The sequence below is a fragment of the Megalobrama amblycephala genome, linkage group LG3 (genome assembly GCF_018812025.1).
Source record: "Megalobrama amblycephala isolate DHTTF-2021 linkage group LG3, ASM1881202v1, whole genome shotgun sequence".
NCBI lineage: Eukaryota > Metazoa > Chordata > Actinopteri > Cypriniformes > Xenocyprididae > Megalobrama > Megalobrama amblycephala.
This window is the reverse complement of record NC_063046.1, coordinates 6,463,125-6,490,708: the sequence shown is the minus strand read 5'-3', so window position 1 is coordinate 6,490,708 and position 27,584 is coordinate 6,463,125. Positions and strand designations below refer to the sequence as shown.

The 27,584-nt window shown below is 43.2% G+C and overlaps 1 protein-coding gene across 1 annotated transcript; it reads right to left on the bottom strand.

Moving 5' to 3' along the window:
* LOC125264385 (C-type mannose receptor 2-like) lies at nucleotides 1–27,236 on the bottom strand. Its single transcript, XM_048183646.1, has 5 exons — nucleotides 27,110–27,236; nucleotides 26,899–26,937; nucleotides 20,348–20,701; nucleotides 1,658–1,996; nucleotides 1–970 (listed from the first exon to the last, which is right to left on the bottom strand). The coding sequence occupies exons 2-5, from the start codon at nucleotides 26,933–26,935 to the stop codon at nucleotides 612–614; spliced, it is 1,089 nt and encodes a 362-aa protein (XP_048039603.1). The 5' UTR covers nucleotides 26,936–26,937; nucleotides 27,110–27,236; the 3' UTR covers nucleotides 1–611.
* Nucleotides 27,237–27,584: the final 348 nt, after the last annotated feature.

The window sequence follows — 27,584 nt, the reverse complement described above, 5'->3', positions numbered from 1 at the left end:
TGCTGTTAGTAAAGAAATTTATTTGAGCTGGTGTTGAATTACAGGTTACAAGAAACTTTATACTCAACTTTTAGTTTTTCTTTAAGAATAAACCATATTTCATTTCACTAAGACATATAGATGCTCACAATCATTTTAAACAAGTAATTTGTAAAGATATGACTATAAACAGGAGTAGAAGAAAGTATCCACACCACCAGAATCCCAAGATCCCATGAAATCAACTGATGTGATTGTGCTTTACTTTGATTTTCTTTTAAATGGTCAATATGATTTATGCCAAATCCTTGAATCATGATCTTCTAATGTCTAGTTGACTGTAAGTGTGTTTGATTGAACAGTCTGTGTTAAAATATTGAGCCATTTTTCCAGAAGAGAATGACTGCAATTTCCAAATGTTTCTAAAAGCCACAGATGAAAACTCATTTTGATTTCATGGGGTCTTTAAAACATATATAGTGCACACTGGTATTTTATACTCTTAAATTAATTTCATTGTACTGATATAAGCACATTATCTGATGAAAACAGAACAAAAAGTGCCAATTTTTTAAAAAAGATAGAAAAAGGCAAAATGAAAGTGAAAGAACAAACAAACGAATCCTTCACTCTTAATTTCTGCTGCAGATGAAGTTGAGTCTGTCAGTCTCAGGACGGCTGATCCAGCGCTGATCTCCTCCAGACTGAACTGCTCCAGATCTCACTGTATGCTCACAGTCCTCTCCTGTGCCGTTCCCTGCAGCCCAGTTCTGATAGCACTCGGTCTGTCCGCTCACCCAGAACCAGAGGCCCAGAGTGCAGGAGTGATGTAAACCCAACCACACCGCCCCAGTAGACGCCTGTTTAACCACATTCATCACACGACGCTGAATCTCTTCTGAATGAACCGAGACCAGATCCACATGATTCTGTCTGCAGTATCTCAGAGCTTCAGACCACGTCAGCTTCTGTTTGATCAGAATCAGTTTATCTGGACACAAAACAAACCACAAGCAGAAACTAGAGAGAGACTGATCAAAAACAACATGCAGAACAAACACTGTGGAGGAATTTGTCATGTCAGACATGTAGTGTGAACTTTAAAGGGTTAGTTCACCCCAAAATGAAATTTCTGTCATTAATTACTCATCCTCATGTCATCCCAAACTCATAATACTTTAATTCATCTTCAGAACACAAATTAAGATATTTTTGATGACACAATGCTGTCAGATTTCCTTCCACTGACTGCTTTTGTAACTTAATTGACACTTCAAAAACTCCATAAAGAGATCAGAAAATTAATCCATATGAATCAAGCAGTTTAGTCCAAATTTTCTGAAGAGAATCAATCGAATTTATTATCCAGACGCCAAAAAAAGTGCAAGTGCAGAGTGTACAGTCTTGTCTTGCACTTTTTGTGGCCTCTGGATAATACATTCATTAGAACTTTTTTGACTTCATTCTCGTGTGCGGATCTTTCATTTTTTTGATCTTTGAGCATTTTGTCATTAAAAATATCTTCATTTGTGTTCTGAAGATGAATGAAAGTCTTACAGGTTTGGAACGACATGAGGGTGAGTAATTAATGACAGAAATTATATTTTGGGGTGAACTAACCCTTTAAGATATCTGGAGGTGATGGATGGATTGTGTGTGTTTGTGAGGATCTGCTCACCTTCATGACACACAAAAGGAAATAGCTTGTCGCAAAGGATGTCATTCCAATCTCTCAGATCCTTATCAGTGATCACTGCACATTTTTCATTTACATCATTAGGTTCACCAGACTTCCAGTATCTGAATGAGGAGTTACTCTGATCTGACCACTGCCATGAGTCTCTGAACAGACCGATCCAGACATCATCAGATATGTGATTATCATTGATGAACTGCTGAAGCTGTTGATTCTCATTCTGGTTCCTCACACTGACCAGATCAATGTGATTCTGTCTGCAGTGACTCTGAGCGCCTCTCCAGTTCTTCTGCTCATTGACAAAGACGAGTCCTGTGTTCGCTTTAAGAAAAACAATAATAAAAAAAAAGTTTTATGGTTTGATGTGAACAGGAGCAGCAGTGGAAACATCAGAAACACGTGTCATTCAAAGACCGTTTCTACAGCTGATGATATATTGAATCTTCTCAATATCTTCAGGATTATTTTAAAGATTTAACATGAAGTAACAATTTGTGAACATCATGATGATTTTAAAAAGTAGCATAATCATTTTGGTAATAGCGACACCTACAGGTGAACAGAATGAGTGTTAGTTTAAACCTGTCATCAGGGTGGAAAGAGTACTGAAAAAATATAAAAGGAGAGTGAGTTGAGTAAAAATGACTTGTCCAAAAAAAGTCTCAGGTTACTTATGTAACCCTGGTTCCCTGAATAGGGAATGAGACGCTGCGTCGAGACGCATTGGGATCACCTCTGCGTGATTATGTCTTGAAGCACTTGTGAAATCGACGCAGGGCCCCCTTTTTTAGGACACCCATAACAAGCAGACTTCTGCTGCTGCTGTCTGGTTTCTGTGATTGTTCTAGTTTATCTTTACTGGTTTACTTTGGGGTGGAGGATCGTTCAGTTATTGGAGCTGGTCTAAGGACGATGTGGCCGCTCCTTACGAGTCCTGTTTTCCTCGTGGTTTGAACCAAGCTTTTTCGTTTTTGTTTATCTTTTTCTTTTGAATATTTGTATATTGTTAATTGTGCTGTACTGTGGTGACTGTTACCCATCGTTTTATGGTGGAATTGTGACTCCCTTTGACAACTTTCATTTATTTCTGTTTATGAGATTTATTTATTTTTTGATTTTTCTTTCAGGATCTTGTGTCACACGGGTGAAAGATCTTGTGTGGTGCTGCTGCTTCAGCGTTTGCCGTGTGACACTTTTGAAGTGTATGAGTGTGTGATCTGAGTTATGTCATCTGATAATGTTTTCTTTTTGTTGTTAAGTTTGTTTTTGTAACTTGGTGTAATTTGAGTTTGTGATTTTTGTGTGCAGTTTTTGTCTTTTATGTAATTTGTTTGTGTATACTGTATCTGTTTATTTTTGAGTTGTCAACGGAGAGAGCTTCCAGGAATAGCACCGTATCATTGAGGCCATTTTAACCTTTTCTATCTTGAATTCAAGTTGTGAATAAATTTTGCACTTTTATATGATGCCAACGTTTCCTGCCTACATTTCTTTATAAGACAAGCGAACCTGTGTGACCTAAGAACAAACTTTGGGGTAGTGTTGTCACGATACCAAAATTTTGACTTCGATACGATACCCAACTTAAATATCACGATACCGATACTTAAACGATACTACGGCAAAAACCTAAAACAGCAGGAAAAGTAAATAACACATATGACAGAACTTCTTTGTGGTGTCCGTGGGCTTGCCCTGGCTGTCGGCAATGTAAGTAAAATAATGCCATATTTCGCTTCGTGCATCTGCTTTCTCAACAATTTGTGGACGGTCTGCAAGAGCATCTGTATTTGCAACCATACCTCTCGTTTCGTCACCATAAAAGCCGTTGTGCAGTTGAGAGGAATAAACGCGCACTCAGTGTGCCTTAGAAGCAGCGCGCTGCACGCACTCTGCCCCCTGCTGTCACACATTAGGAAATACAGCTGGCACTCAAAGTACCGGTACTAATAAAATGAAGAACCGGACCGATTTTAAAAGCAGGGGATCGCGATACCTTTCTAGTACCGGTATATCGTGCAACACTACTTTGGGGTTTATTTCTATTTCCTGGGTGAAACCCTCCCAGGTGGTGTAGTCAAATTTTCTACAAGTAGATAAACTTGGGCTTGTGTATGTTAACCTGTACCGCTCCCCGCCACACAGGCCATAGTGATGAAGATGCAGAGTGATCCATGCTCTCACACACTCTCTCTCACACTCACACTCTCACACACTCAAAGCACATCTCACACACACTCAAAGCACATCTCACACTCTCACACACTCAAAGCACATCTCACACACTATGTGATTTGATTTATGTATAGCGGACAGTGGTCCTACTGTTTACGTGTTTGACACTTTACTGAATGCTGATGTATTACTGAATGACTTGCCTATTGAATATCGTTATCATTATTAGTTTTTTTTTCATGCATATGTAGTGGACAAATTGTCCTACTTGTTACAGGTTTGACACTTTACGAAAAAAAAGACTTTGAATGTATTACTAAATAACTTGCCTATTGAATATTGTTTTCATTACTGTCATTACTTTTTAGAGGTTCGGCACTGAATGACTATTAGCCTAAATGTGTTACTAAATTATTTGAATGTAATGTTAACATTGTTGTATTTTTATTTAATTAGTGGTATTGTCATGATCCTTGTGTTGTCTTGTGTTTTGTAGGACTTTTATGTTGAAGTGTAATTTATGTTTTTTTTTTTTTTTTTTCAATCTTTACTTCCTGTGTTTTGTCCTGTTTTGCCTTGTTGTAACACCTGCTCGTAATACACAACAGTGTTAGCTGAATGTTTGACTCAATGCCAACAATAGTAGCTAAATTTTTTTTCAATGCACTGAGCTGGATCAATGGGCCGATCAGAAGATACAAAGCTCGAAGGAGGCAAAGCATACACAGCACACAAGTTTGGGATTTCAGATTTTGTTCTATTTGCTATTATGTATTTTCTTTTTTTTTTTTTTTCTGATTGAAATGTTGATGTGATGATCAGTAAATGATAAATGACAAAGATAAATACAATATGACCAACTGTAATCAAGTTCTTACTTGAAAGAAATTAATAAACCACAAAAAAAAAAAAAACACACAAATAAAATGAATTCAACAAAACCTTTCCTTTGTTGACTCTTTGATTGATAATTTCCCTCTTTTCTTTCTCCTGGCTTAGGTTTGAAAATTATTGGTTTTCTAATTTAAATATATATATATATTTTTTATAGATTAATATGTTTAGTTTCAATTTTAAGATTTTTAATTCTCCTGCGTTTACTGTAATTTGACTCTTGCTTCAAATGCAACTCAAATCAATACTTTAACCAAGATGATTCAATATCCATTCACATGAATGGTTACCTCAAAATTTACAATGTGTATATAACCAAATAACACTTTTCAGAAATATATACATAAACAAAACAAATTGTAAATAGTGTTCACCTCAGTTCAGAAAGATATATACCTCAGTCCATTCAATATTAGAAAAAAAAATAGTCCATTCGATAAATTCAGTTCAAAAAAATATACCTGAGTCCATCAGAGTTCAGAAGGAAAAAAACAACCGATACCACGAAGTGGATAAGGTGATAGGAAATCAGAGATCCAAATTCAGTCTGGGGGGCTCGCCATCTTTCTTTTCTTTCAATGCGGCTTGATGAATCCTCACCATGTGCGTGAATCACAGCGGAAAATCCAAACTTCTACACATACAACAAAAACTGGCCTGTACACACAGGATAACATTTTTAGAAACTCATTTTTCAACTCTGTTTCAACAGTATTCCCTCTTCACACCAACATTTAACGTTCATTTACAACATAGGCCATACTTCATATACAATGAACATATCACTTCATTTTAACACACATAGGAATACAACACACCATTATAATTCATCACATGTATGAAAATAAATCCACAACTCACCGATTCCTTTGAATTAAGTGTTTTGTTAATTTTTCTTTTCCAGATTGCACCACGAACTACGGTGACGACGGTGACCAACTTTGGCTCGAGGCTCCGGATCAACAAGGCCACAACAAGCTCTTTCACAAAACTACTCAAATTTCGGTAAGCAATTTAACTCTAAATAACTTTTATATACTTTGTTTTGTAGTTGTTCACTAATTATTTCTCAAAATTAGATAGTTTTAACTCAGAATTCTTAAGCTTCGTTTTCATGCGTTTCTGTTTCTTCTCTATCTCGTCTGCGTCTCTTAGTGGGCGGGGTCAGCATCACTGCTGATCGTACTCAATTGGACGATCTACACCTGCAGTGCAGATTCTAACTCTAATTGGATAAATGTTACTGCAGTAATTTGCATGTTACTGATTTAATTAATAAAGCATTTTATTATTTTATCAATTTTCATTTTATCACTGTTTTTTTTCACACTAACAGTTTTACTGGAAGGGTAAATATGCCAAAAATAAAATAAAAAAAATGTATGGACTGCAAATGGACTAATTTCAGTCAGGGTTACACCCTCCCCTCCTAGAAGTATGCAAGTCCCTTTGCATATCACCAACAGGTATATAACCCCGAGTTACAGGGGATCCTACTTGAGAGAAATCCTGCAGGGACTCCGAGAGAGCAACATTTAGACCTTGAAGAAGGGACTGAACTATGGTCACCAGAGGATTCCCCAGTTCAGGGTAAGTCAAGATTTTGGGTTTCTCTCTATGTCGGACAGACCTTCTCAATTCAGTTTCATCCTTGTCTACATTATTTGCTTCTTTGCCTTCAATTGTCTCCTTTTCAGCTGAACTGTCTTCTGGAATGAATAATTTTTCATGATGATTCGGATCCTGCACCACCAGGGTAGGTGGACGACTCATTTCAGCATCTTTTTCTTTTTCAGGATGGACCTCAGGATTCACAGGTAAGTTGGCTCCAGGATTCACAGGTAAGTTGCTTATGGGGTTTTCAGGTTCAATCACAGATAATTCATCAATGTCCTGAAATTCCCTTTCAGGTATGTCATGTTGAACTCCATGGTCGATCTCCAAGCTTGCTTCAGGTGAAGGAACAATACATTTCCTGTTTGGGTGAGCTACTTCAGAAGTGTGAACTGTAAAAGACTCCTTCACAATATCAAATTGAGGTGTTACACAATAGCGTTCCTCTTCATCGGAGTCAGGAATTTCCTCCGTCTCCTCAGAACGTCTACAGGCTGTCTCACTGCGAGTTTTGCGCTTGGGAACTGGACTCTGGGTCTCACATTCATGTATTTCAGATGGAAGAGTTCCACATGGGAGTAACAAATCCCGATGTAATGTCCGAATGGGTCCTGTTTCAGTTTCAGGGCATACTTTGTACACTGGCAAATCACCATGTTGGTCAATGACTACATAAACTACTCCTTCCCATTTGTCAGCGAGTTTTTTTCTTTCCCCTGAGTCGAACACTTCTGACTAAAACACGATCTCCCTTGTGCAATGTTGATGCTTTCACACATCTGTCATAATGGGTTTTGTTCCGTTCCGCCATCTTCTTTGAATTTTCGCTCGCAATACGGAAACTTTCTTCAAGATGTGACTTGAGATTCTTCACATACTGTGAATGTGTCATGTCTCCCTCATTTTTTAAAGGTAATCCAAAAGCCAGATCTACAGGAAGCCTAGGCTGATGCCCGAACATCAACTCATAAGGGCTGAACCCCGTGGTCTCATTGCGAGTACAATTGTAAGCATGTACAAGAGGCTTTACATACTCTTTCCAGCAGCTTTTCTTTTTATTCTCTAGAGTCCCAAGCATGCTTAACAACATCCTATTGAATCTTTCAACAGGATTTCCCATTGGATGGTATGGGGTTGTCCTGACCTTTCGCACTCCAGCTACTTCACACAACTCCTTGATTAAATGGGATTCAAAATCAGGGCCTTGGTCACTGTGAAGGCGCTCTGGGTAACCATAATGGCAAATGAAATGCTCCCACAGGCACTTCGCAACAGTTTTGGCCTTCTGGTTAGGGGTTGGGATCGCAAGTGCATATTTAGTAAAGTGGTCAGTAATTACTAACACATCTTTGGTGTTACTACGGTCAGGCTCTAGAGATAGAAAATCCATGCACACAAGTTGCAAGGGACGAGTAGTTGAAACATTCACAAGAGGTGCAGCCTTTTCAGGTGAGGTCTTTCTTCGTATGCACCGTCCACAAGTCTTGACTTTGTGCTCAACATCTGATGCCATCTTGGGCCAATAGAATCTGTTTCGAACTAGATCTAGTGTACGATCAACACCCATATGTCCGAGGTCATCATGCAGGGACTTGAGAACATCTAGATGGAACTTTTCAGGTAAGACCAGTTGGTATGTAGTTTTCTCAGCAAAATTCCTTCTTCTGTATAGGATTCCATCGCGAAACACCAGGCGGTCTTTCTCTCTGAGGAGGTAAGGTAATCTGGGAAGAGCAGCCCGTAAGGTACTAGAAGGAGTTTCCCCGGTTCGAAGTTGTTCAATAACCTCTCGGATACAAGGATCGGCTAACTGTGCACTTTGAATTTCAGAAGGGGAGAGGTGAGAAATGGTCGGTAGTCCTCCGCATTGATCTTCCTGTGCATAAGCATCAGGTACAGCAGGTAAGTCGTTTGGACACTCCGGCCATTGAATGAGACGACTGTCACAGATGGCTTTTACCACATCATCACTAATTTCAGGTTCACCAGAATTCATAGTAAGCTGTTCAGTGAAATCAAGAATGCGGGCTTGTTCTTTCAGAGAGACATCATCAGCTGGGAGCTTTGCGTGAGGTCGACGAGATAGCCCATCTGCATCAACATTCTGCTTCCCCGACCTGTACTGTAATTTGAAATTGTAGGTCGAGAGTGCAGCTAACCACTTAAGTGCCAGAAATTCTAATTTATGGGCAGGGTACTTGGACTCGCTACTCGAAAGCCCCCGGCTTGCATAGGCGATAACTCTAACTTGTCCATCCTGCTCCTGATACAAAGCAGCGTCCAGACCTGATGTGCTTGCATCAGTATGCAGAATGTATGGTAACCTGGGGTTAGCAAAGGCCAATACTGGCGCAGATGTGAGCTCATTAATGATCAATTCAAATGCGTCTGTACAGGAGGTCGTCCATCTGCCATTGAAAAGCTCTTTGGGGTTCCTGTACTGAGCATTGCTCTTTAACTTAAGGTACCGACGGGTAGGGGGATACCCTGAAGTTAACTCATTTAAAGGCTTCACCTTCTTGGAGAAATCTTTGATGAAACGTCTGTAATATCCCACAAACCCAAGAAAGGAGCGGAGTTCTTTCAGATTTTTAGGAATCGGCCAGGTTTTGACAGCGGCTACTTTATCGGGATCAGTTTTCACTCCTCGGTCTGACACTATATGGCCAAGGTACTTGACTGAGGTTTGTGCAAAAACGCATTTCTCTGGCGCAAGTTTAAGACCATATTCTTTAAGCCTGTTTAGGACTCTGACAAGCCTCTCCTCGTGTTCCTCCAAATCCTTGGAAAAGACTATTATGTCATCTATAAAGACAAGGACCTCACGAAGATTGATGTCTGCCATACACCTTTCCATTATTCTTTGAAATGTGCTTGGGGCGTTAGTAACCCCTTGTGGCATACGGTTGAATTCATAAAATCCTAACGGACATACAAAAGCCGTCTTCGCTTTGGCAGTTTCTTCAACCTCAATTTGGTAATAACCAGATTTTAGGTCAAGTACCGAAAACCACTTGGACCCCGTTAAGGCCATGAACGTGTCTTCAAGTTTGGGGAGTGCATACGCATCCTTGATGGTCTTTTGATTTAATTTCCGATAGTCAATGCATAATCGAATGTCACCACTCTTTTTTCTGACCACAACAATGGGAGAGGAGAAAGGAGACTGAGATTCTCGTATGACTCCCGCATCAAGTAACTCCTGAAGGTGCTGTTTTACAGCTTCCAGATCTTCTGGATGTATGGGTCTTGCCCGATGTTTAAAGGGTGTTTCATCCACAAGATTTATTTGATGTTTGACCTTATCTGTGCATCCAAAGTCCTGGGAATGTAAGGAAAATACTTCTGGCATTCCTTGAAGCCGTTTGGTAAGCCTACTCTTCCATTCTGGTGAGATGGGGGAATCACCAAAATTAAACTCAAGAGTGGACTTTGGAATGAAGCTTGGTTTGCTATCATGGTCATTACGCTCCTCTGAACACACAGACTGAACTGCCTTTAATTCAGCCAAAATACATCTAGGAGGGATTTTGATGTCATGTGTGGTAGGGTTGGCGATTACAACAGGTAAGTGGCAATGCCTCTTGTCTTCAAGCGTGGCCATGCATGTCTTAACTATCAGGCCACAAGGCAGAGGGGAAAAAGATGGATGTTCGACAACTACCCATTTATCTAAATGGGATACAGCAACAGAGGCCTTTCCACAAAGAACTGCACTTTGTCCAGCAGGTATCACCTGCGAATGGTTTTCAGATAGTCGCACTAGTCCAACATTTCCTTCTACATTCTGCCTCTGATGCAATTCCAGAATCTTTAGCACTTGCTTATATCCATAAATAGGAGAAAAGTATCTAGTCTCTTGCCGTGAAAAGTCTTTGTACAGGTTGTCCAAGGTGTTCGTGCCGATCAACACAGAAGGCTGAGAAGTAGAAGGAAGATCAGGGACAATCAAAGCTAAAGTAAGTACCTCTGTGTCAACTCCCACAAAGTCCTTGGGAAAAGTGATGGTCAGCTTAACATAGCCGAGGTAAGGGACGTTTTGACCATTTGCCCCCTCAACTTCCAAAAGATCATTTAAGGAATGAATTGGCTGATCAAACAGGTTCTCGTTGTAAAAGGATTTTGTGATGGTTGTGACCTGTGAACCAGTGTCAAGTAAGCAGTCACACATTACTCCTGCAACATCCACTTGCGCAGTGCATTTCGCTCCAATTAACCCCTTAGGTAAGACAGATTGTCGTGACCTCACTTGTGCGCGGGCTGACAGTGCCCTAAAAGACTTGGGACACTTTGATTCAATCCCAGTTCCCATTCGTCCCGCAACAGGAACTGCTGTCAGTTTAAATGTGGCTTAGTACTGCCATTCCGCAAGTCCCATTCATGTTGTCTCTTTGCAAGCTCATCCCGCTTCTCTGACACCAAGGCTGGATTCGGGTCATTGGAACAAGAACTGGCAATGTGCCCATCCTCCCCACACCGAAAGCAATAGCCTGGTTTTGGTCTAACTGGTTGGGACTTGTCTTGGACTTTGGGTTTTCCTTTAGGACTGATGGCACTCTGCTTACTTGAGGACTTGCAAGTGTTCAACTTGGGGTTTGGTTTGTCTTTAGACTGCTTCGAAGTTAACAATGCAAGCTGATTTTGGAGTTCTGCTATCTGACTGGCCAACTGAGCAGTGACAGAATTAAATTGAGTCATATCATCTCTAGCGGCTGTTTGAGACTGCATTATGGCACGCTGCTTAACACCTCCCAGGTGTTGCTTCATTCGCGCACTTTTGGAAGCATGCTTGCTCTCCTCGGTTCGTAATAAGGTCATTAGCTCTGCAAAGGATGGGGGAGCATGCCTTTTCTGCTCTAACTGCAACTCTAGAATCAGAGAATTTTCCCAACATCCTCTGCAAAACTGCTTCAGCAGATGCTTGTCAACTTCTGAGCCAAGGACTCCACCACAGCGCATGGTGGTCTGTAACGTAACATGCAATCGTTGCAAGTAAGCAGATGGGGTTTCTCCCGGGTTCTGGAATATGTTCAGGAACTTGGCGAAAACTCATCGCCATCCTCAATTGGCGCGAAAGCAGAATCAAGAAGCTGAATATAAGTTGAAGGAGATGCCGCCGGGCCAACAGATTTTACTATGTCTGCTGCCGGGGAAAGAAGGCTCTCACAGATTCTGCGCACTCTGTGGAAATCAGAGACTGTTGGGTCTTGGAAAAGTAGTTCAGCGCTAGTGCGCCAAGTCTCATAATCAACCTCGTTGGGTGGATGGGGAGTTCGCCCAGAGAAAACACGGAGCCGTAATGGTGAGTTTCCAGGTATGGCTAAATCACTGGTGCGTACAAGATGCTCCACCACAACTTTCTGCACTCCAGGTGGATTTAAATCACTGACGGTGATTGACGGGGAGCCTGGGCTTGTGGCTGACACTAGTGGAACAGAGTGATGTTGTGCAGCATTTGCAGTTACCTGGGACTGCTTAAGGGGGGACTCAGTCAAGGATGGGTCTGCTGAACGAGCAGGTGAGGTGTCATCAGCTTCAGCAAGGACAGGTAAAGGACATGGCTTTGGCACCACTGTCTCATGAATATGAGCTAACATGCCCTTTAAGACATCCTCAAAATTCTCTCCACTGCGACTGGCCAATTCTTTCAGCTCGTTAAGGTAAGTTTGGGTTGTATTTCGTCCAAGCTTCTTGACGTAGACACTCGATAAAGCTGTCACATGGAAAGAGACATCAGGATTATTCTTTGCATGCTGGACATATGGAAACATTGTCTGAAGGGTTTGGACTGCTAGTCCAGAGCTGAACTCAACCACCAAGGACTTCTGCGATTCTAGGCAAGGATCACTGATTGGGATGATTCTGTTAATTGACCCATACTGCTTTACAAAGTCCAATATTTCCTCATCCACTTCAGTTTCAGTTATGCCGCTAATTATGATTGCGTTAGGGACTTTTACACCCTTTTCCTCTATAACTTCCATTTTGTTTTACTTGTACACTTATTTTTCTTGAGAGGGAATTTCTAAAATCAAAAATAAAAGTTAATGTGTGCGTTTCTCTTTGCCTCCTGGCTGGCTCGCCACTATTTATGTAACACCTGCTCGTAATACACAACAGTGTTAGCTGAATGTTTGACTCAATGCCAACAATAGTAGCTAATTTTTTTTTCAATGCACTGAGCTGGATCAATGGGCCGATCAGAAGATACAAAGCTCGAAGGAGGCAAAGCATACACAGCACACAAGTTTGGGATTTCAGATTTTGTTCTATTTGCTATTATGTATTTTCTTTTTTTTTTCTTCTTTCTGATTGAAATGTTGATGTGATGATCAGTAAATGATAAATGACAAAGATAAATACAATATGACCAACTGTAATCAAGTTCTTACTTGAAAGAAATTAATAAACCACAAAAAAAAAAAAACATACAAATAAAATGAATTCAACAAAACCTTTCCTTTGTTGACTCTTTGATTGATAATTTCCCTCTTTTCTTTCTCCTGGCTTAGGTTTGAAAATTATTGGTTTTCTAATTTAAATATATATATTTTTTTATAGATTAATATGTTTAGTTTCAATTTTAAGATTTTTAATTCTCCTGCCTTTACTGTAATTTGACTCTTGCTTCAAATGCAACTCAAATCAATACTTTAACCAAGATGATTCAATATCCATTCACATGAATGGTTACCTCAAAATTTACAATGTGTATATAACCAAATAACACTTTTCAGAAATATATACATAAACAAAACAAATTGTAAATAGTGTTCACCTCAGTTCAGAAAGATATATACCTCAGTCCATTCAATATTAGAAAAAAAAATAGTCCATTCGATAAATTCAGTTCAAAAAAATATACCTGAGTCCATCAGAGTTCAGAAGGAAAAAAACAACCGATACCACTAAGTGGATAAGGTGATAGGAAATCAGAGATCCAAATTCAGTCTGGGGGGCTCGCCATCTTTCTTTTCTTTCAATGCGGCTTGATGAATCCTCACCATGCGCGTGAATCACAGCGGAAAATCCAAACTTCTACACATACAACAAAAACTGGCCTGTACACACAGGATAACATTTTTAGAAACTCATTTTTCAACTCTGTTTCAACAGTATTCCCTCTTCACACCAACATTTAACGTTCATTTACAACATAGGCCATACTTCATATACAATGAACATATCACTTCATTTTAACACACATAGGAATACAACACACCATTATAATTCATCACATGTATGAAAATAAATCCACAACTCACCGATTCCTTTGAATTAAGTGTTTTGTTAATTTTTCTTTTCCAGATTGCACCACGAACTACGGTGACGACGGTGACCAACTTTGGCTCGAGGCTCCGGATCAACAAGGCCACAACAAGCTCTTTCACAAAACTACTCAAATTTCGGTAAGCAATTTAACTCTAAATAACTTTTATATACTTTGTTTTGTAGTTGTTCACTAATTATTTCTCAAAATTAGATAGTTTTAACTCAGAATTCTTAAGCTTCGTTTTCATGTGTTTCTGTTTCTTCTCTATCTCGTCTGCGTCTCTTAGTGGGCGGGGTCAGCATCACTGCTGATCGTACTCAATTGGACGATCTACACCCGCAGTGCAGATTCTAACTCTAATTGGATAAATGTTACTGCAGTAATTTGCATGTTACTGATTTAATTAATAAAGCATTTTATTATTTTATCAATTTTCTTTTATCACTGTTTTTTTTCACACTAACAGTTTTACTGGAAGGGTAAATATGCCAAAAATAAAATAAAAAAATGTATGGACTGCAAATGGACTAATTTCAGTCAGGGTTACATTGTACCTTGTGTGTCGTTATAGTTACCCTCATTAGTTACCATGACATCATATCACCAACACCTGTCCCTTACAGTGGCGGAGGCAGAAAGTGGATGGTGGGTGGGCCTCTAAAAGTGTGGGTGGGCCAGAATAATTCGCATCATCCCATGTTTTTCAACTGGCTTAATAGAGTGCCCCAGGGATGACGCGTTTTTGTAGGCCAACCCGGAATTTAGCGGTGCACGGGTTCCCTCGGTTGAAAGCCTATGCATTTTTCCCATAGACTTTTGGAAAATCGCAGAAAATAAGCTCTGTGTTTAACAAAGGGTTATGACACTTACACGTTTTGTCTATCAAGATAATCTTTACAAGTTAACACAACATTTATAGATTTTGAAGTCTAAATAAAATGGTCAGATATAAAAGGCTAACAGTAGGCTATAAACGGACTACAGCACACCATGGTTGCGGATAAACGTCGTCACCACCAAGCATCCTCAAACTTTATTTAAAAAACTATGTTATTTAAAAAAAAGCTCGCTGATTATGATCTGCGCTGTGTATGAATACTTATCCACTTTTTCATGAGAAATGCTGTCCAAATGTCCCGTTTTTAATGATGACGTCTAAAGTCCCCACCAAATGAAGTAGTCCCTTTTAGCAATTTGTTAGCAACCGCCGATTTTAAGACACAGTAAAAGTTTAAAAACAAAAATCACAAGTGGGTTATAACTGGTGTGTTTTATGTCATAGATCAAAACGTGAAAGTATTTAGAGGCTTTGTTAACCACAGACCTTATTTCAGGCGATTTAGCAAAAACCCATTCAAAAAACCCATAGACTTGACGGCGTTGGAACCGGAAGTCCTAAAATGCTAACTCGCTTCCGGATTTTGCCTACAAAAATGCGTCATCCCTGAGGCACTCTATTGGGAGGGGAAAAAAGTGATGGACCGTCCCTCAGTGGCGTCAATTCACAAAAAGTCAACGTATGGCAAGTTCAAATTACGTTATTTAATATAATATTACCTGACAATATCAATTCAAGTAAATCTACGAACAAGACAAAACTGCAGAACCAACAGCACCAACCGATTAAAAAAAATAACCTAATAATAATAGGCCTAATCACATATTTGGAAATAACCTGGCATATGGTAACAGCAGCTATGGATAAATAAAAATAACAAAAAGTCAGCTTAGGATTCTTAAAAAAAAAAAAAAATCAATTCTGATTTGAAACTTGTGACAAACGCTCACACATTAACCCGATCACTTTATTTAGCGTTCATGTAAACATACGTTCAGATTCATCGAATGAATTCATTTATTTAAGAAATTCATTAACCCCTTAAGACCGGATGGAGCGTCGGCGCTCCCATTTGCGTGTCTCTCTTTAAAAGCCAATAAAAATTGAATCCATATAGGTAGCACAAAAATTCTTTTTGCATACAAAACCAGAGACTTTAAACTTTCATATCAAGCCTCCAACATGCTTCTGTTGCGTTGTTTTCACCCTCTAATGAGTCTGAGTAATATGCGTTTACAACAAAAACAGCACAGCCGCTAACTGAATACAAGTATGTATATTTCACATGCTCATAACTTCGTGAAAATTGCACAGATCATAGAAAATTGCACATCAATATTTAAAGCAGATTCTCAAGATTAAAATGAATCCAAATCAATATATTGTGTTGATCACAAGATATTATTCACGGAATGATTTAACATACTTGGCTAAAAACATGTCTCTCATCTCTCCGGGATGCAGTGTGTATCCAGTGTTCCCGGACCCATCCATGTTCGTTTTCCAACGTGGAATAACACATAATAGATATCATTTTAAAGCTTAGAATCTCATCTTTTTAATGCATCTAACCATTTTGAAAAACTCCTAACGAGTGCTGAGAAGCACCTCTAAACCTGAGTTTACCGCCCGTTGGCGCCACCTGGTTGCGGAAAAAATGAACAACAATTTTTCAAACTATTCTTTATGCTGTCACCACGAAATTTTAACCAGATGCAGCTCACATATAGGAGAGCATCACCAAAAAAGATTTTTTTAGCGATCTTATTGTGTTCCTGAGTTATTTCATGTCAAATAAAAAAAAAGAAAAATTATTTAAAAAATATATATATATTTTTTTGTCTTTTATCAGCTGTTTCTCAGCAAGAAAATGTAATTTATAAAATGTAATTTATATTTTATTAAAATTTAAAATGTTTTCTATCAAATGATACCTACCTTTTGACTCTCCTTGCTAGAGTTTTGGAGTTATGAGTCTTTACTTTTGTGTGTGTCGCTCAGGAAAAAAAAACTCTAAAAAAGCCTTCAGGTCTTAAAGGGTTAAAAACAGAATATTGCTTCAGCCTTATTCGGGTGGCAGAAACATGTTCGTTTGTTACGCACTTCAATCCATTCCACCCGACGTTCTTGGTTTCGTTCCTATTTATTACATTTAGGCAATTGGTTGATGAAACATTGATTGAACTTAAGATACAATTTCTACAAAACGAAATTCACTTTAAAGAAAGGCTTACTATAAAACAAAATTAATGAAGTGGTCAAACTCATGTCTGACCCGCTGCATGTCTCCCGATTGCGCATCCGTCATGCTATTCACTTTTCATAATCAACATAGGTGAAATTTAAAAAATAATATTAGGCTCTATAGCCTAATATTTAAATATAAATATGAAACTAAATTGGCTATTTTTATCTCTCTGGCCGATGGATTTTTTCCTCATGACAGAAACAACAAGTCTTTTGTCAAGACTACAAATGGTCTACTTTTATTCGTGTACGCTCACAACAACAACAAAACCTTGTACTTTTGTTAAATAAAATAAATAAAAAACAGGGTGCGCTTTCAGCTGTTTTTCTGCGAGAATCTTTCTGAAACGTCTCAAATGAACGTAAACACAGCGAATAATTGTACCTAAAAGAAAGAAACATCTCCATTCGATAAGAAATTCGTATGTCTGTGTTAAATAAGAGGCGATCTATCCGCTGGAACGTGTTGTTTCTGAAGTCATGGCCAGTGCTCGTTGCGGCTGTTATCAGTTCTCTTGGCGCTCGTGCACATGCGCAGTCTTCACACAGACAATCGAGCGTTTCGTTCTGGTAAAAGCACAAAACAAAATGCACACAACGTGTCCTTTCACTTAATGTACGATCACTGATGAACACCTTGGTTTTAATGAGGAAAAAAAAAAAGATATGAGGGCGGATTAGAACCCAGACCCTCAGAAACGCTTGCCAAAATTTCTACCACGAGACCATTACAGTACATGAATTGATGTGACAAATTTTTGTATTTCTTCACTACTGGGCACTAATTATATTGTATTATTAATACATTTCAGAAAACCCCTTGCTCACAAATTATATGCAAAAAATATTGCATTATCATGCCACGGCGGGCCAGACTAAACACCTATAGCTTACCTTGTATGGCTGATGTCTGTTCTAAACAAGTCAGAATCGGCTGGATTTTGAATTGAAGATGTTGATATCGTCATAAACTCATTTAGCCTATCTGTTAGTTCTCGTTCAAACGATAAAAGTTGTTACGTCCTGTCATCTTTGTCAAGTCGTTTTTCTTTAAATGCAAGATAGCGGGTTAGCCATTTTTTAACATAAAAAGGCCCAGGCCCACGCAGGCCCACCCGTAGCTCCGCCCCTGGTCCCTTATCTGTCCATTGTTAATGTCTATTTAAACCTTTACACTTCAATTGTTGTTTGTTGGTCGTTGCTCTTGTGTGTGCGTTCTTGTCGTTGCTCTCGTCTGCTGTGTAGTGATTACTCCTGGTTATGGATTACCTTTTTGTTATTAGACGTTGGTGCTTGCATTTGGATTCTCACTCTGTCTCATGCCTGCACAATCGTAACAGGTATTTGTATGTGTATTATTTTTAAATTATTTGTTTTATGTGGTAGATAATATTGAAACTTTATTTTACTATTTAGTTTACTATTTATTTTATTTGGCTGTTATTTATTTCATGCATTTGCATTTATTTGATTTATATTCATTTATAGTATGAGTCCCTGATGTCGTGTGTTGCGTGTTCTTTTTTTTTTTTTTTTTAAGACATAAACCAACATTTTTTTTTTTTTTTAAAGAAAGGATGGATTTGTAGTGTTTTGAAAAAAAAAAAAAACTTTGAATTTATAATCAAAAATAGTGTTGTTTAATTTAACAATCATTGTTTAACATGTTCAGACTGAGCCAATAGAATGTATGAGTCTAGAACAATACAAAAACTTTATAAATACTTTTTTTTATTTACACTTTTATTATTATTATTTTTATTATTATTATTTTACACAAAAATTGACATATTTAAATCATTTAAACATTTTTCTACAAAACTGGATTTCTATATTTTTCTAACTTTAGATGTACAGAGCCCCTAAAGGGACATGGTGGTGGAAAAAAAAATGGGATGGGAGGAAAAAAATATATTTCAAATCTTTTGCATTCTCTGACAAACCCTGTTGTGAGTTCAGACAAACACTTCCTGTTTAATTCCCCTCAGGCAGTGGTTCAGACAGCTCTGTACGTTAACAATGGAGCAGTTAATAGAATTTGATTCTGAACTGAGACTGAAATATAAAGAAATCTGTTCAGTGTTTAGTTCAAGACACGGTTTGATGTCAGTGAAAGACACCTGAACGGATAAGTTCAGTAAAGTTGGCAACATATTCACAGATTCAGATTTCCTGGATCAATAACTCGTGAGCTAAACTTTGTTAAAACACAATGACATCTCTTTACAATCATAGACAATGAGCTACAACCTAATTTTCCTCAAAACGAGTCTTCCTCCACACTGTAAATACATTGATGTCTAAGTGCAAAACCTGTAAAATGTTACTACAAAAATGTACACCTTTTGAACACCAGGCATGTGCACACATAGACTTGCCCTGCGTCCCAATGTCCATACTATCCATCCTAAATAGTATGTGAGATTAAAATAAGTGTGTCCCAAAGCATAGTATGTTGAAAAGAGTATGCCAAAAGTCCCTGGATGGTCTACTATTTCCGGTAGATTTTCGAAGTGTGGATCCGTGCACACTATAAAGGCTAATATTCCCCACAATCCATTGCACATTGGACAAGGATTCAGTTCTGAACTACAAACACGAGTAAAAAGTGTTAAACTACAAAACATGGCGGATATGTGCGCGACCAACAATGAGAGGTTTGAGTGACTAATAAAAAGTTTAACCTGATAGAAAATATTTAATGTTATCTGTGTTATTTTTCATCTACAAATACCAATGTGGACTTTTATAAAGATCTGATTGGCCATTAACTTTTAAATGCATCATTATGCATTAATATGAGGAGAGTTCTCCACATGAAAGACCGGCGACTGCAGATCATCGTGCTGCATTTCTCTCTGATACGGTAGGAAATTAGCTAAATGAAATGTGGAGGATTTAAGATGATTGACAGGTCAGTTTACGGTGACAGGATGCGACAGAAAGAAAAGACGCGATTGTATGACATGATAGTACTGTACAAATGAATTAAATTATTTAGGCAACATAATTAGCCTGTGTTGTTTTAATTCTGATAAATCATTGCATATGCACCTGCATCACTCGTCATCAGAGCGTTTCATAAGGTTATACAGAGTTAGACAGACTTCAGTCACCGAGAGCCAAAAACAAACAGCAGCGCCTTTAACAGTTCCTCCTGAACCAAAACAATGAGCTCCTGCTGCGTTCACTCCATGAGTAACTATAATTATGAGATGGAAACCCGTGAGGCTCTACCTGGAGCGTTTCTATTTCAACACAATCCACACCAAAATAAATCTGCAGCAGTCAGGTGGAACAAGTAAAGCTCTGTAAGTTGTTTGTGTTCATTATTACTGTAATGTTCTGTGCTTTGAGCAATAACATTTCTAGCTGGGGTGATCTCACATTGTGACCACAGTATGAGCACACAGTGAGAGCGCTGTGAGGTTACACTTTTACATCACTGAGAGACAAACTGTTGACTGGGTATGATGTTGGTGGTGCTGACCCTTTGTGATGAAGATATTATACATTAAGGCATCAGTTGAAGCGTGTTTTTCTAATCAGAAGTAAATGTTCTGGAGTCGTTATATTTGGTATATGGTGCGTCTATAAATTAATGGTTGTAATTTTAAAAAGTTGAACTCACTGTTGTTGCAGATGAAATGATGAGTATAAGTACATGACACATCATGCCATTGTCCATTCTTCATCACAGCACACTCGTGTCCGTTATCTGGTTGTCCAGGAGCCCAGTTCTGATAGAGCGCAGGTTCACCTGAAGACCAGTGCCATTCATCAACACTCGTCTTCTGCAGCCCAATCCAGACATAGTTATTAGGATTAGCACTCACTCTCTTCACCTCGTTCATGTCGTTCATGTTGTCAACGGTGGCCAGATCTGTGTATTTCTCTCTGCAGTATCTCTGAGCTTCAGTCCAGCTCTTCGCCTCATTTATAAAGTAATACTGACGCTGAACACATTCAGATACGGAGCAGAGAGCTGTGAAAGAGAGGGTTTGATTTAATGCTTTTCATAACAGAGTCAAACCTGATGAAACTATAAACCATCAATAAAACGTCTCGGTTACATATGTAACCCTCGTTCCCTGAAGGAGGGAACGGAGACGTACGTCAGTAGTGACCGACGAATTGGGATATCGCTTAGAGAGCCCTATCAGCTTCGTGTAAACTAAAACAAGCCAATGGAATTGGCGTGCGATATTTGCATAATGCGCACCGCCCCCGACAGGTGTATATAAATAGGAAGCAGATGCAATCGCACTCTGTTTTTCGCTGAGGAGACAACTGGTGTCCGCGCTACAGCGAGGGTACAGAAACTGTGGCGACGGGACGTACGTCTCCGTTCCCTCCTTCAGGGAACGAGGGTTACATATGTAACCGAGACGTTCCCTTTCAGTCGGTCACGTTCGACGTACGTCAGTAGTGACCGACGAATTGGGATCCCAACTAAAGCGCCACAGTTACGAAACCCCTTCCAGTGCCCAGCGCAAGCTCAGCCGCCCATAGCACCGGCTGGCGGTGAAGGGGGCGAGCTTACACCGAGAGAGTCTACTGCTGTCTAACTAATACCCACTAAGTAAACTAGACTACACTGGGGAAGCGAACCCGTAAGGGACGCTGCGGAGACCACTACCTACCCAATGGGGGAGGAGTTTACGTGGGAATACACACATGGACTGGCCCGGGGGGCAGTACGCATATGGAGTCCCTGGGATGGCTCCACCTGGTAGGGGGAGACTCATCTGACAGGTGACAGCAGAGCTGGCTCTGCTAAGGGAAGACACGGACTCGGCCCGTAGGGAGTTTTAAACCGTGGAAAATACACATATGGGACCGCTCACGTAGAGGGGTCACGACATATGGGCCCCAGCCAACAGACAGCGTCAGCGACGGATGTAGGCCTGGCATCAGACACTCCGCAATGTCCGAGCCGAAGGGGGAGGCGGAGGAACTTGACAGGGTTCGCCAAGCGGGGAACTCGACTGGAGTGAAGTATGCACGTATCCGGCCAGTGGCGGGAATGGCATTGCAAGCCGACACTTAGAGCAGGTACAACACGTCTACCGACTAGTGGATGCGAGTACACGTGAAGATACTGGCTCTACACGTAGGCTATAAAACCTAGCGAACGTGTTAGGTGTCGCCCAGCCCGCAGCTCTACAAATATCTGTCAGCGAGGCGCCATGAGCCAGCGCCCAGGAAGAGGCCACCCCTCTGGTGGAGTGGGCTCTCAACCCGAGCGGGCAAGGCACGCCCTGGGATTCATACGCCAAGGCGATGGCGTCCACTATCCAGTGGGCCATCCTCTGCTTGGAGACAGCCTTTCCCTTCTGCTGGCCTCCGTAACAGATGAAGAGCTGATCTGAGGTCCTGAAGCTTCGCGTTCTATCCACGTAAACGCGCAGAGCGCGGACGAGACAGAGCAAAGCTAGGGCTGGGTCTGCCTCCTCCGAGGGCAGCGCTTGCAGGTTCACTACCTGATCTCTGAAGGGAGTGGTAGGAACCTTGGGCACGTATCCAGGCCGGGGTCTCAGGATGACGTGAGAAACACCGGGCCCGAATTCTAGGCACGTTTCGTCGACCGAAAATGCATGCAGATCCCCTACCCTCTTCAGGGAAGCCAATGCAACCAGAAGAACCGTCTTAAGAGACAATAGTTTCAGGTCGACTGATTGCAAAGGCTCAAAGGGATGACCCCGGAGAGCTGTGAGAACCAGGGTCAAATCCCAAGAGGGTACGGAGGAAGGGCGAGGAGGATTTAATCTCCTCGCTCCCCTCAGGAATCTGACGATCAGATCGTGTTTCCCCAGGGACTTACCCTCAACTGCGTGGTGATGTGCGGCGATAGCGGCAACATACACCTTGAGGGTGGAGGGAGACAGCCTTCGCTCCAACCCATCTTGCAGAAAGGAAAGCACGGATCCGACCGAACATGATCGGGGGTCCTCTCGGCGAGAGGCGCACCATTCGACGAACAGGTTCCACTTCAACGCATAGAGATTCCTAGTGGAAGGAGCTCTAGCGGAAGTGATGGTGTCTACAACCGCTTGCGGGAGATCACTCAGAACCTCCGCATCCCGTCCAGGGACCACACGTGGAGGTTCCACAGATCGGGATGCGGGTGCCACAGGGTGCCCCGTCTCTGAGTCAGGGGGTCCTTCCTCAGAGGAATCGGCCAGGGAGATGCTGTCGCGAGGAGAATGAGGTCTGAGAACCAGGTCCGGGTGGGCCAGTACGGAGCCACTAACAGAACCTGCTCCCCGTCCTCCCTGACCTTGCACATGAGTTGTGCGAGAAGGCTCACTGGGGGAGACGCATGTTTGCGCAGACCCGGGGGCCAGCTGTGTGCCAGGGCATCCGTGCCGAGCGTGCCGCCGGACAGGGAATAAAACCACTGGCAGAGGGCAGTTTCCGGGGAGGCAAACAGGACTACCTGGGCCTCGCCGAAACGCTGCCAAATCAGCTGGACCGCCTGGGGGTGGAGCCGCCACTCGCCCGCAAGTAGATGCTGCCGTGACAGCTCGTCGGCTGCACGGTTGAGCACACCTGAGACACGAGTGGCCCGAAGGGACCTCAGAACCTTCTGACTCCACAACAAGAGATGGCGGGCGAGTTGCGACATGCGACGGAAGCGTAGACCACCTTGACGGTCGATGTACGCAACGGCCGCAGTGCTGTGTGAGCGGACTAGAACGTGCTTGCCTGACAACAGCTTCTTGAAGCGGGCCAGCGCAAGACGAACCGCTAGCAACTCGAGGCAATTGATATGCCAATGCAGCTGAGGCCCCGTCCAAAGACCTGTCACTGCATGCCCGTTGTACGTGGCCCCCTATCCCGTGGCAGAGGCATCTGTGGAGACCACAGCGTGCCTGGACACTCGTTCGAGGGGTACTCCGGCCCGCAGGAACGAAGGGTCCGACCACCGGACAAGGGTGCGACGGCAGCTCGGTGTCACGGGAACACGGAGCGTGCCGCACTGCCACGCCCATCTCGGGACCCGGCCGCGGAGCCAGTGTTGAAGCGGTCTCATATGAAGCAATCCGAGCGGCGTTACCGCGGCTGCAGATGCCATATGCCCCAGGAGCCTCTGAAAATCTTTCAGTGGAGCCGCTGTCCTGCACTTGAGTGAGCTCAGGCAGTTCAACACCGACTGGACGCGCGCCTCGGTGAGACGCGCAGTCCGTGCGACCGAGTCTAGCTCGAGACCGAGACAAGAGATCCTCTGCCCGGGGGCAAGTTTGCTCTTGTCCCAGTTGACCTGAAGACCCAACCGGCTGGGAGCTAAAACCATGTCGGGTAGGACTTTGTACTGACATGCCCGACCCTCGAACGCAGACCGGAGGAAGGATCTGTGTCGAGGCAGAATCGAGACATGAAAGTACGCGTCCTTCAGGTCTATTGCTGCAAACCAATCCTGGGGACGGTCCAGGATTGGCCGTAGCCCACCGCCCTTTTTCGGTACAATGAAGTAGGGGCAGTAGAACCCCGACTTCATATCGGCTGGAGGGACCGGCTCGATTGTATCCTTCGCCAGGAGGACAGCAATCTCCGCCCGGAGAACAGGTGCACTGTCCAACGACACCTGAGTGAAGTGGACAGCCCTGAAGACCGGGGGACGCCGGGCGAACTGAATCGCATAGCCGAGTCTGATAGTACGAATGAGCCAACTGGACAGGCTGGGGAGCGCTATCCACGCTTCCAGACACTGAGCCAGCGGGACCAAAGGCACCACAGACGCACCGGGGGTGGGGCAGCAAGGCAGAGAGGGACCCGACTCGGACGGCTTGGGAGCGGCCCGGAGTGGGGTCGGACTCTGCGAGGCAGCAGTGTGCATGGGAGACGGCGCACGGGACGCGGTCTGCGCCATCACACTGCCGCCGGCTGGCGAATGGGGAGGGAGCTGCCAGCGGCGAGGCGGGGCCTGACACACTGGCAGACACACCTAGTTGTGACCTGGAGTTTGAGGAAACTGCTCTTTTTGTGGCAAAGTGGGTACCGCTGGACTCCGGAGAGCCAGCGGCGGTAGATGGACAGCCGCCACAAAATCCCCCCGGCCCTCCTCCGGGGGTGGGAGAGCAGATGGAATACTCTCCCAAAGGGCAGGAACCTTCCGCTCCAGGTCGCCCGTCTCAGGGCCGAGTTTTCCCCGACCGCTTGCCACCTGGGTTGACAGAGACGGGCTGGGCACCACGTCCGCGACCAGCACCCTGCTGTTTGGCTGGTGTAGGCTGCTGCTTTGCCGACTTAGCAGGGGCGGAGGAAGACGCAGGCGGGCGCCCTCGGCGACGAGCGGGCTGAGGCTGAGCCACGGGCGGCTGGGTGGAGGCAGCAGCGGACCGCCGTGGCATGACATGTCTGATAGCCTCAGCCTGCTTCTGTGCAGCGGAGAACTGTTGGGCACAGCTCTCCACCGCGTCGCCGAAAAGGCCGACCGGAGACACGGGGGAATCCAGGAACCGATGTTTGTCGGTCTCCCTCATGTCTGCCAAGGTCAGCCAGAGGTGGCGTTGCTGGACTACCAGAGTAGACATCGCCTGGCCAACAGAACGCGCTGTCACCTTCGTTGCCCGGAGGGCAAGGTCAGTGGCAGCGCGCAGCTCCCCAAGCAGCTGTTGGTCAGGACCTTCCTGGGGCATCTGCGACAGCGCTTTTGCCTGATAGACCTGCAAAAGGGCCATCGCGTGCAGGGCAGAGGCAGCCTGCCCACAGGCACTGTAAGCTTTCTCAGTCAGACCGGCTGAGAATTCACAGGCCTGGGACGGGAGACGCGGCTCACCGCGCCAGCCAGCGGCCGTTGGACACAACTGCATCGCAACAGACCGCTCGACTGGCGGGATCTTCGCGTATCCCCTGGCTTCCCCGCCGTCCAGGGAGGTGAAGGCGGACGAGGGACCAGGCCCTGTACGAGCCCCATACGGAGCTTGCCAAGACCTGGTCACCTCATCGTGTACTTCCGGGAAGAAAGGCATTGGGGCGGGACGCTGGATTTGACCAGCGCGACCCCCCCCCAAGTACCAATCGTCCAACCGAGATGGGCCGGGACAGGGTGGAGGGTTCCACTCAAGCCCGACGCACAAGGCGGCCCGGGAGAGCACAGCCGTGAGCTCGGGATCCGACTCGGGCAACGCTACCGTCCCGGGCGGCAGCGCGTCCGGATCTTCCTCCCCCGAGGACTCAGGCTCACCTTCCGATGCAGCAGTCGACATCCGATCCGCCGCCGGCACACCAAAGGTAACGGCTGGACAGTCCGTAGAGGGCCCAGCGGAAACCAACGGTGGCACGATGGGTTGCGGTGCTGATGAGGCGGCAGGGGCCCGAGGAGCGTTTCCGCTCGGCGGGGAAGCCCTGACCGTAAGCCTCAGGTCACCCTTCCTATACACCGCCGAACCGTCATTCCGGCCCGGGCCGGAAAAAACGGTCGAACGGGGCACAGGGGAGGGGGCCCCCGCTTCCTGAGACTTCAGGAAGGAGAGTCTCGACCTCAGCACCGCGATAGTCATGTTCCCGCAATGGGAACATGAACCATTCACAAAAGCTGCTTCAGCGTGCTGAATGCCCAAACACGAGATGCAACGATTGTGCCCATCAGCAGGGACCAGGGAACGACCGCACCCATTAACGCACAGACGAAATGACATACTGTCAGGGTTCGTCTGTAAAGCTCTTTTAGAAGGGGAAAACAGTCAACTCGCTCGTGCCGAAGCACACAGGGAGTGACGCGATGTGCCAGGTACACCACTCCCTGGACACACCGAGGAACCGGCCCAAATCGCAACACACACACTTTCACTCTAGGCGTGTGCTGTGAAAACAGCAGTTGAGAGCTATAGCTCGGATCCTCGGGAGCTCGCGACCTCGCTGTAGCACCGTTACACCGGCACACACGGCTTGCTGTGAATCCTCTTCGAGGCAGTTTAGTTCACACAAACAGTCTTCTTAAACAGGACACCACTGAATGGCTCCGAAGCGAAAGACAGAGTGCGATTGCATCTGCTTCCTATTTATATACACCTGTCGGGGGCGGTGCGCATTATGCAAATATCGCACGCCAATTCCATTGGCTTGTTTTAGTTTACACGAAGCTGATAGGGCTCTCTAAGCGATATCCCAATTCGTCGGTCACTACTGACGTACGTCGAACGTGACCGACTGAAAGGGAACAACAAACACACTCACCAATGAGAAGAAGAATGAAATATAGAGTTTGCTCCATTTCTGAGGAAGAAACACATTGAAAAACTCAGATAATCCCATATTCATCTTGGAGTAAAACATGATCATGTAATTTAAAAAAAATTGCAGAAAAACAAAATTCACAATCATTCAGACAATATAACATCTCAAAGTCTAGTTGTGTTTGAAGAATGAACATGTGAGTTGTTCTTACTTTAGAGGTCGTGTGTTTCTGTCCTGAGTCTGATGTTTCTGTCTGCAGCTTTAAACAGTGTGATCATTATATCTGCTCTCATCCCTCTTTCATCACCTCATTTCACATCATTTGTTTATTACTCATAAACCCTTATCATATTCACTTCCTCTATATTTGTGTGTTTGTCCACCTCTGTCCCTTTATTTGCATGTTGACGTCTGTGTCAGTCAGTATTAGTCTATATTAAAATGGACCTCAATCAAAAAATTATAACAATTTATATTTTAACATTCACAAATAATGCATGTTTTTTTCTAATCAGAAGTAAATGTTCTGGAGTCGTTATATTTGGTATATGGTGCGTCTATAAATTAATGGTTGTAATTTTAAACAGCTGAACTCACTGTTGTTGCAGATGAAATGACGAGTATCTCTACATGACAAATCATGCCATTGTCCATTCTTCATCACAGCACACTCGTCTCCATCATCT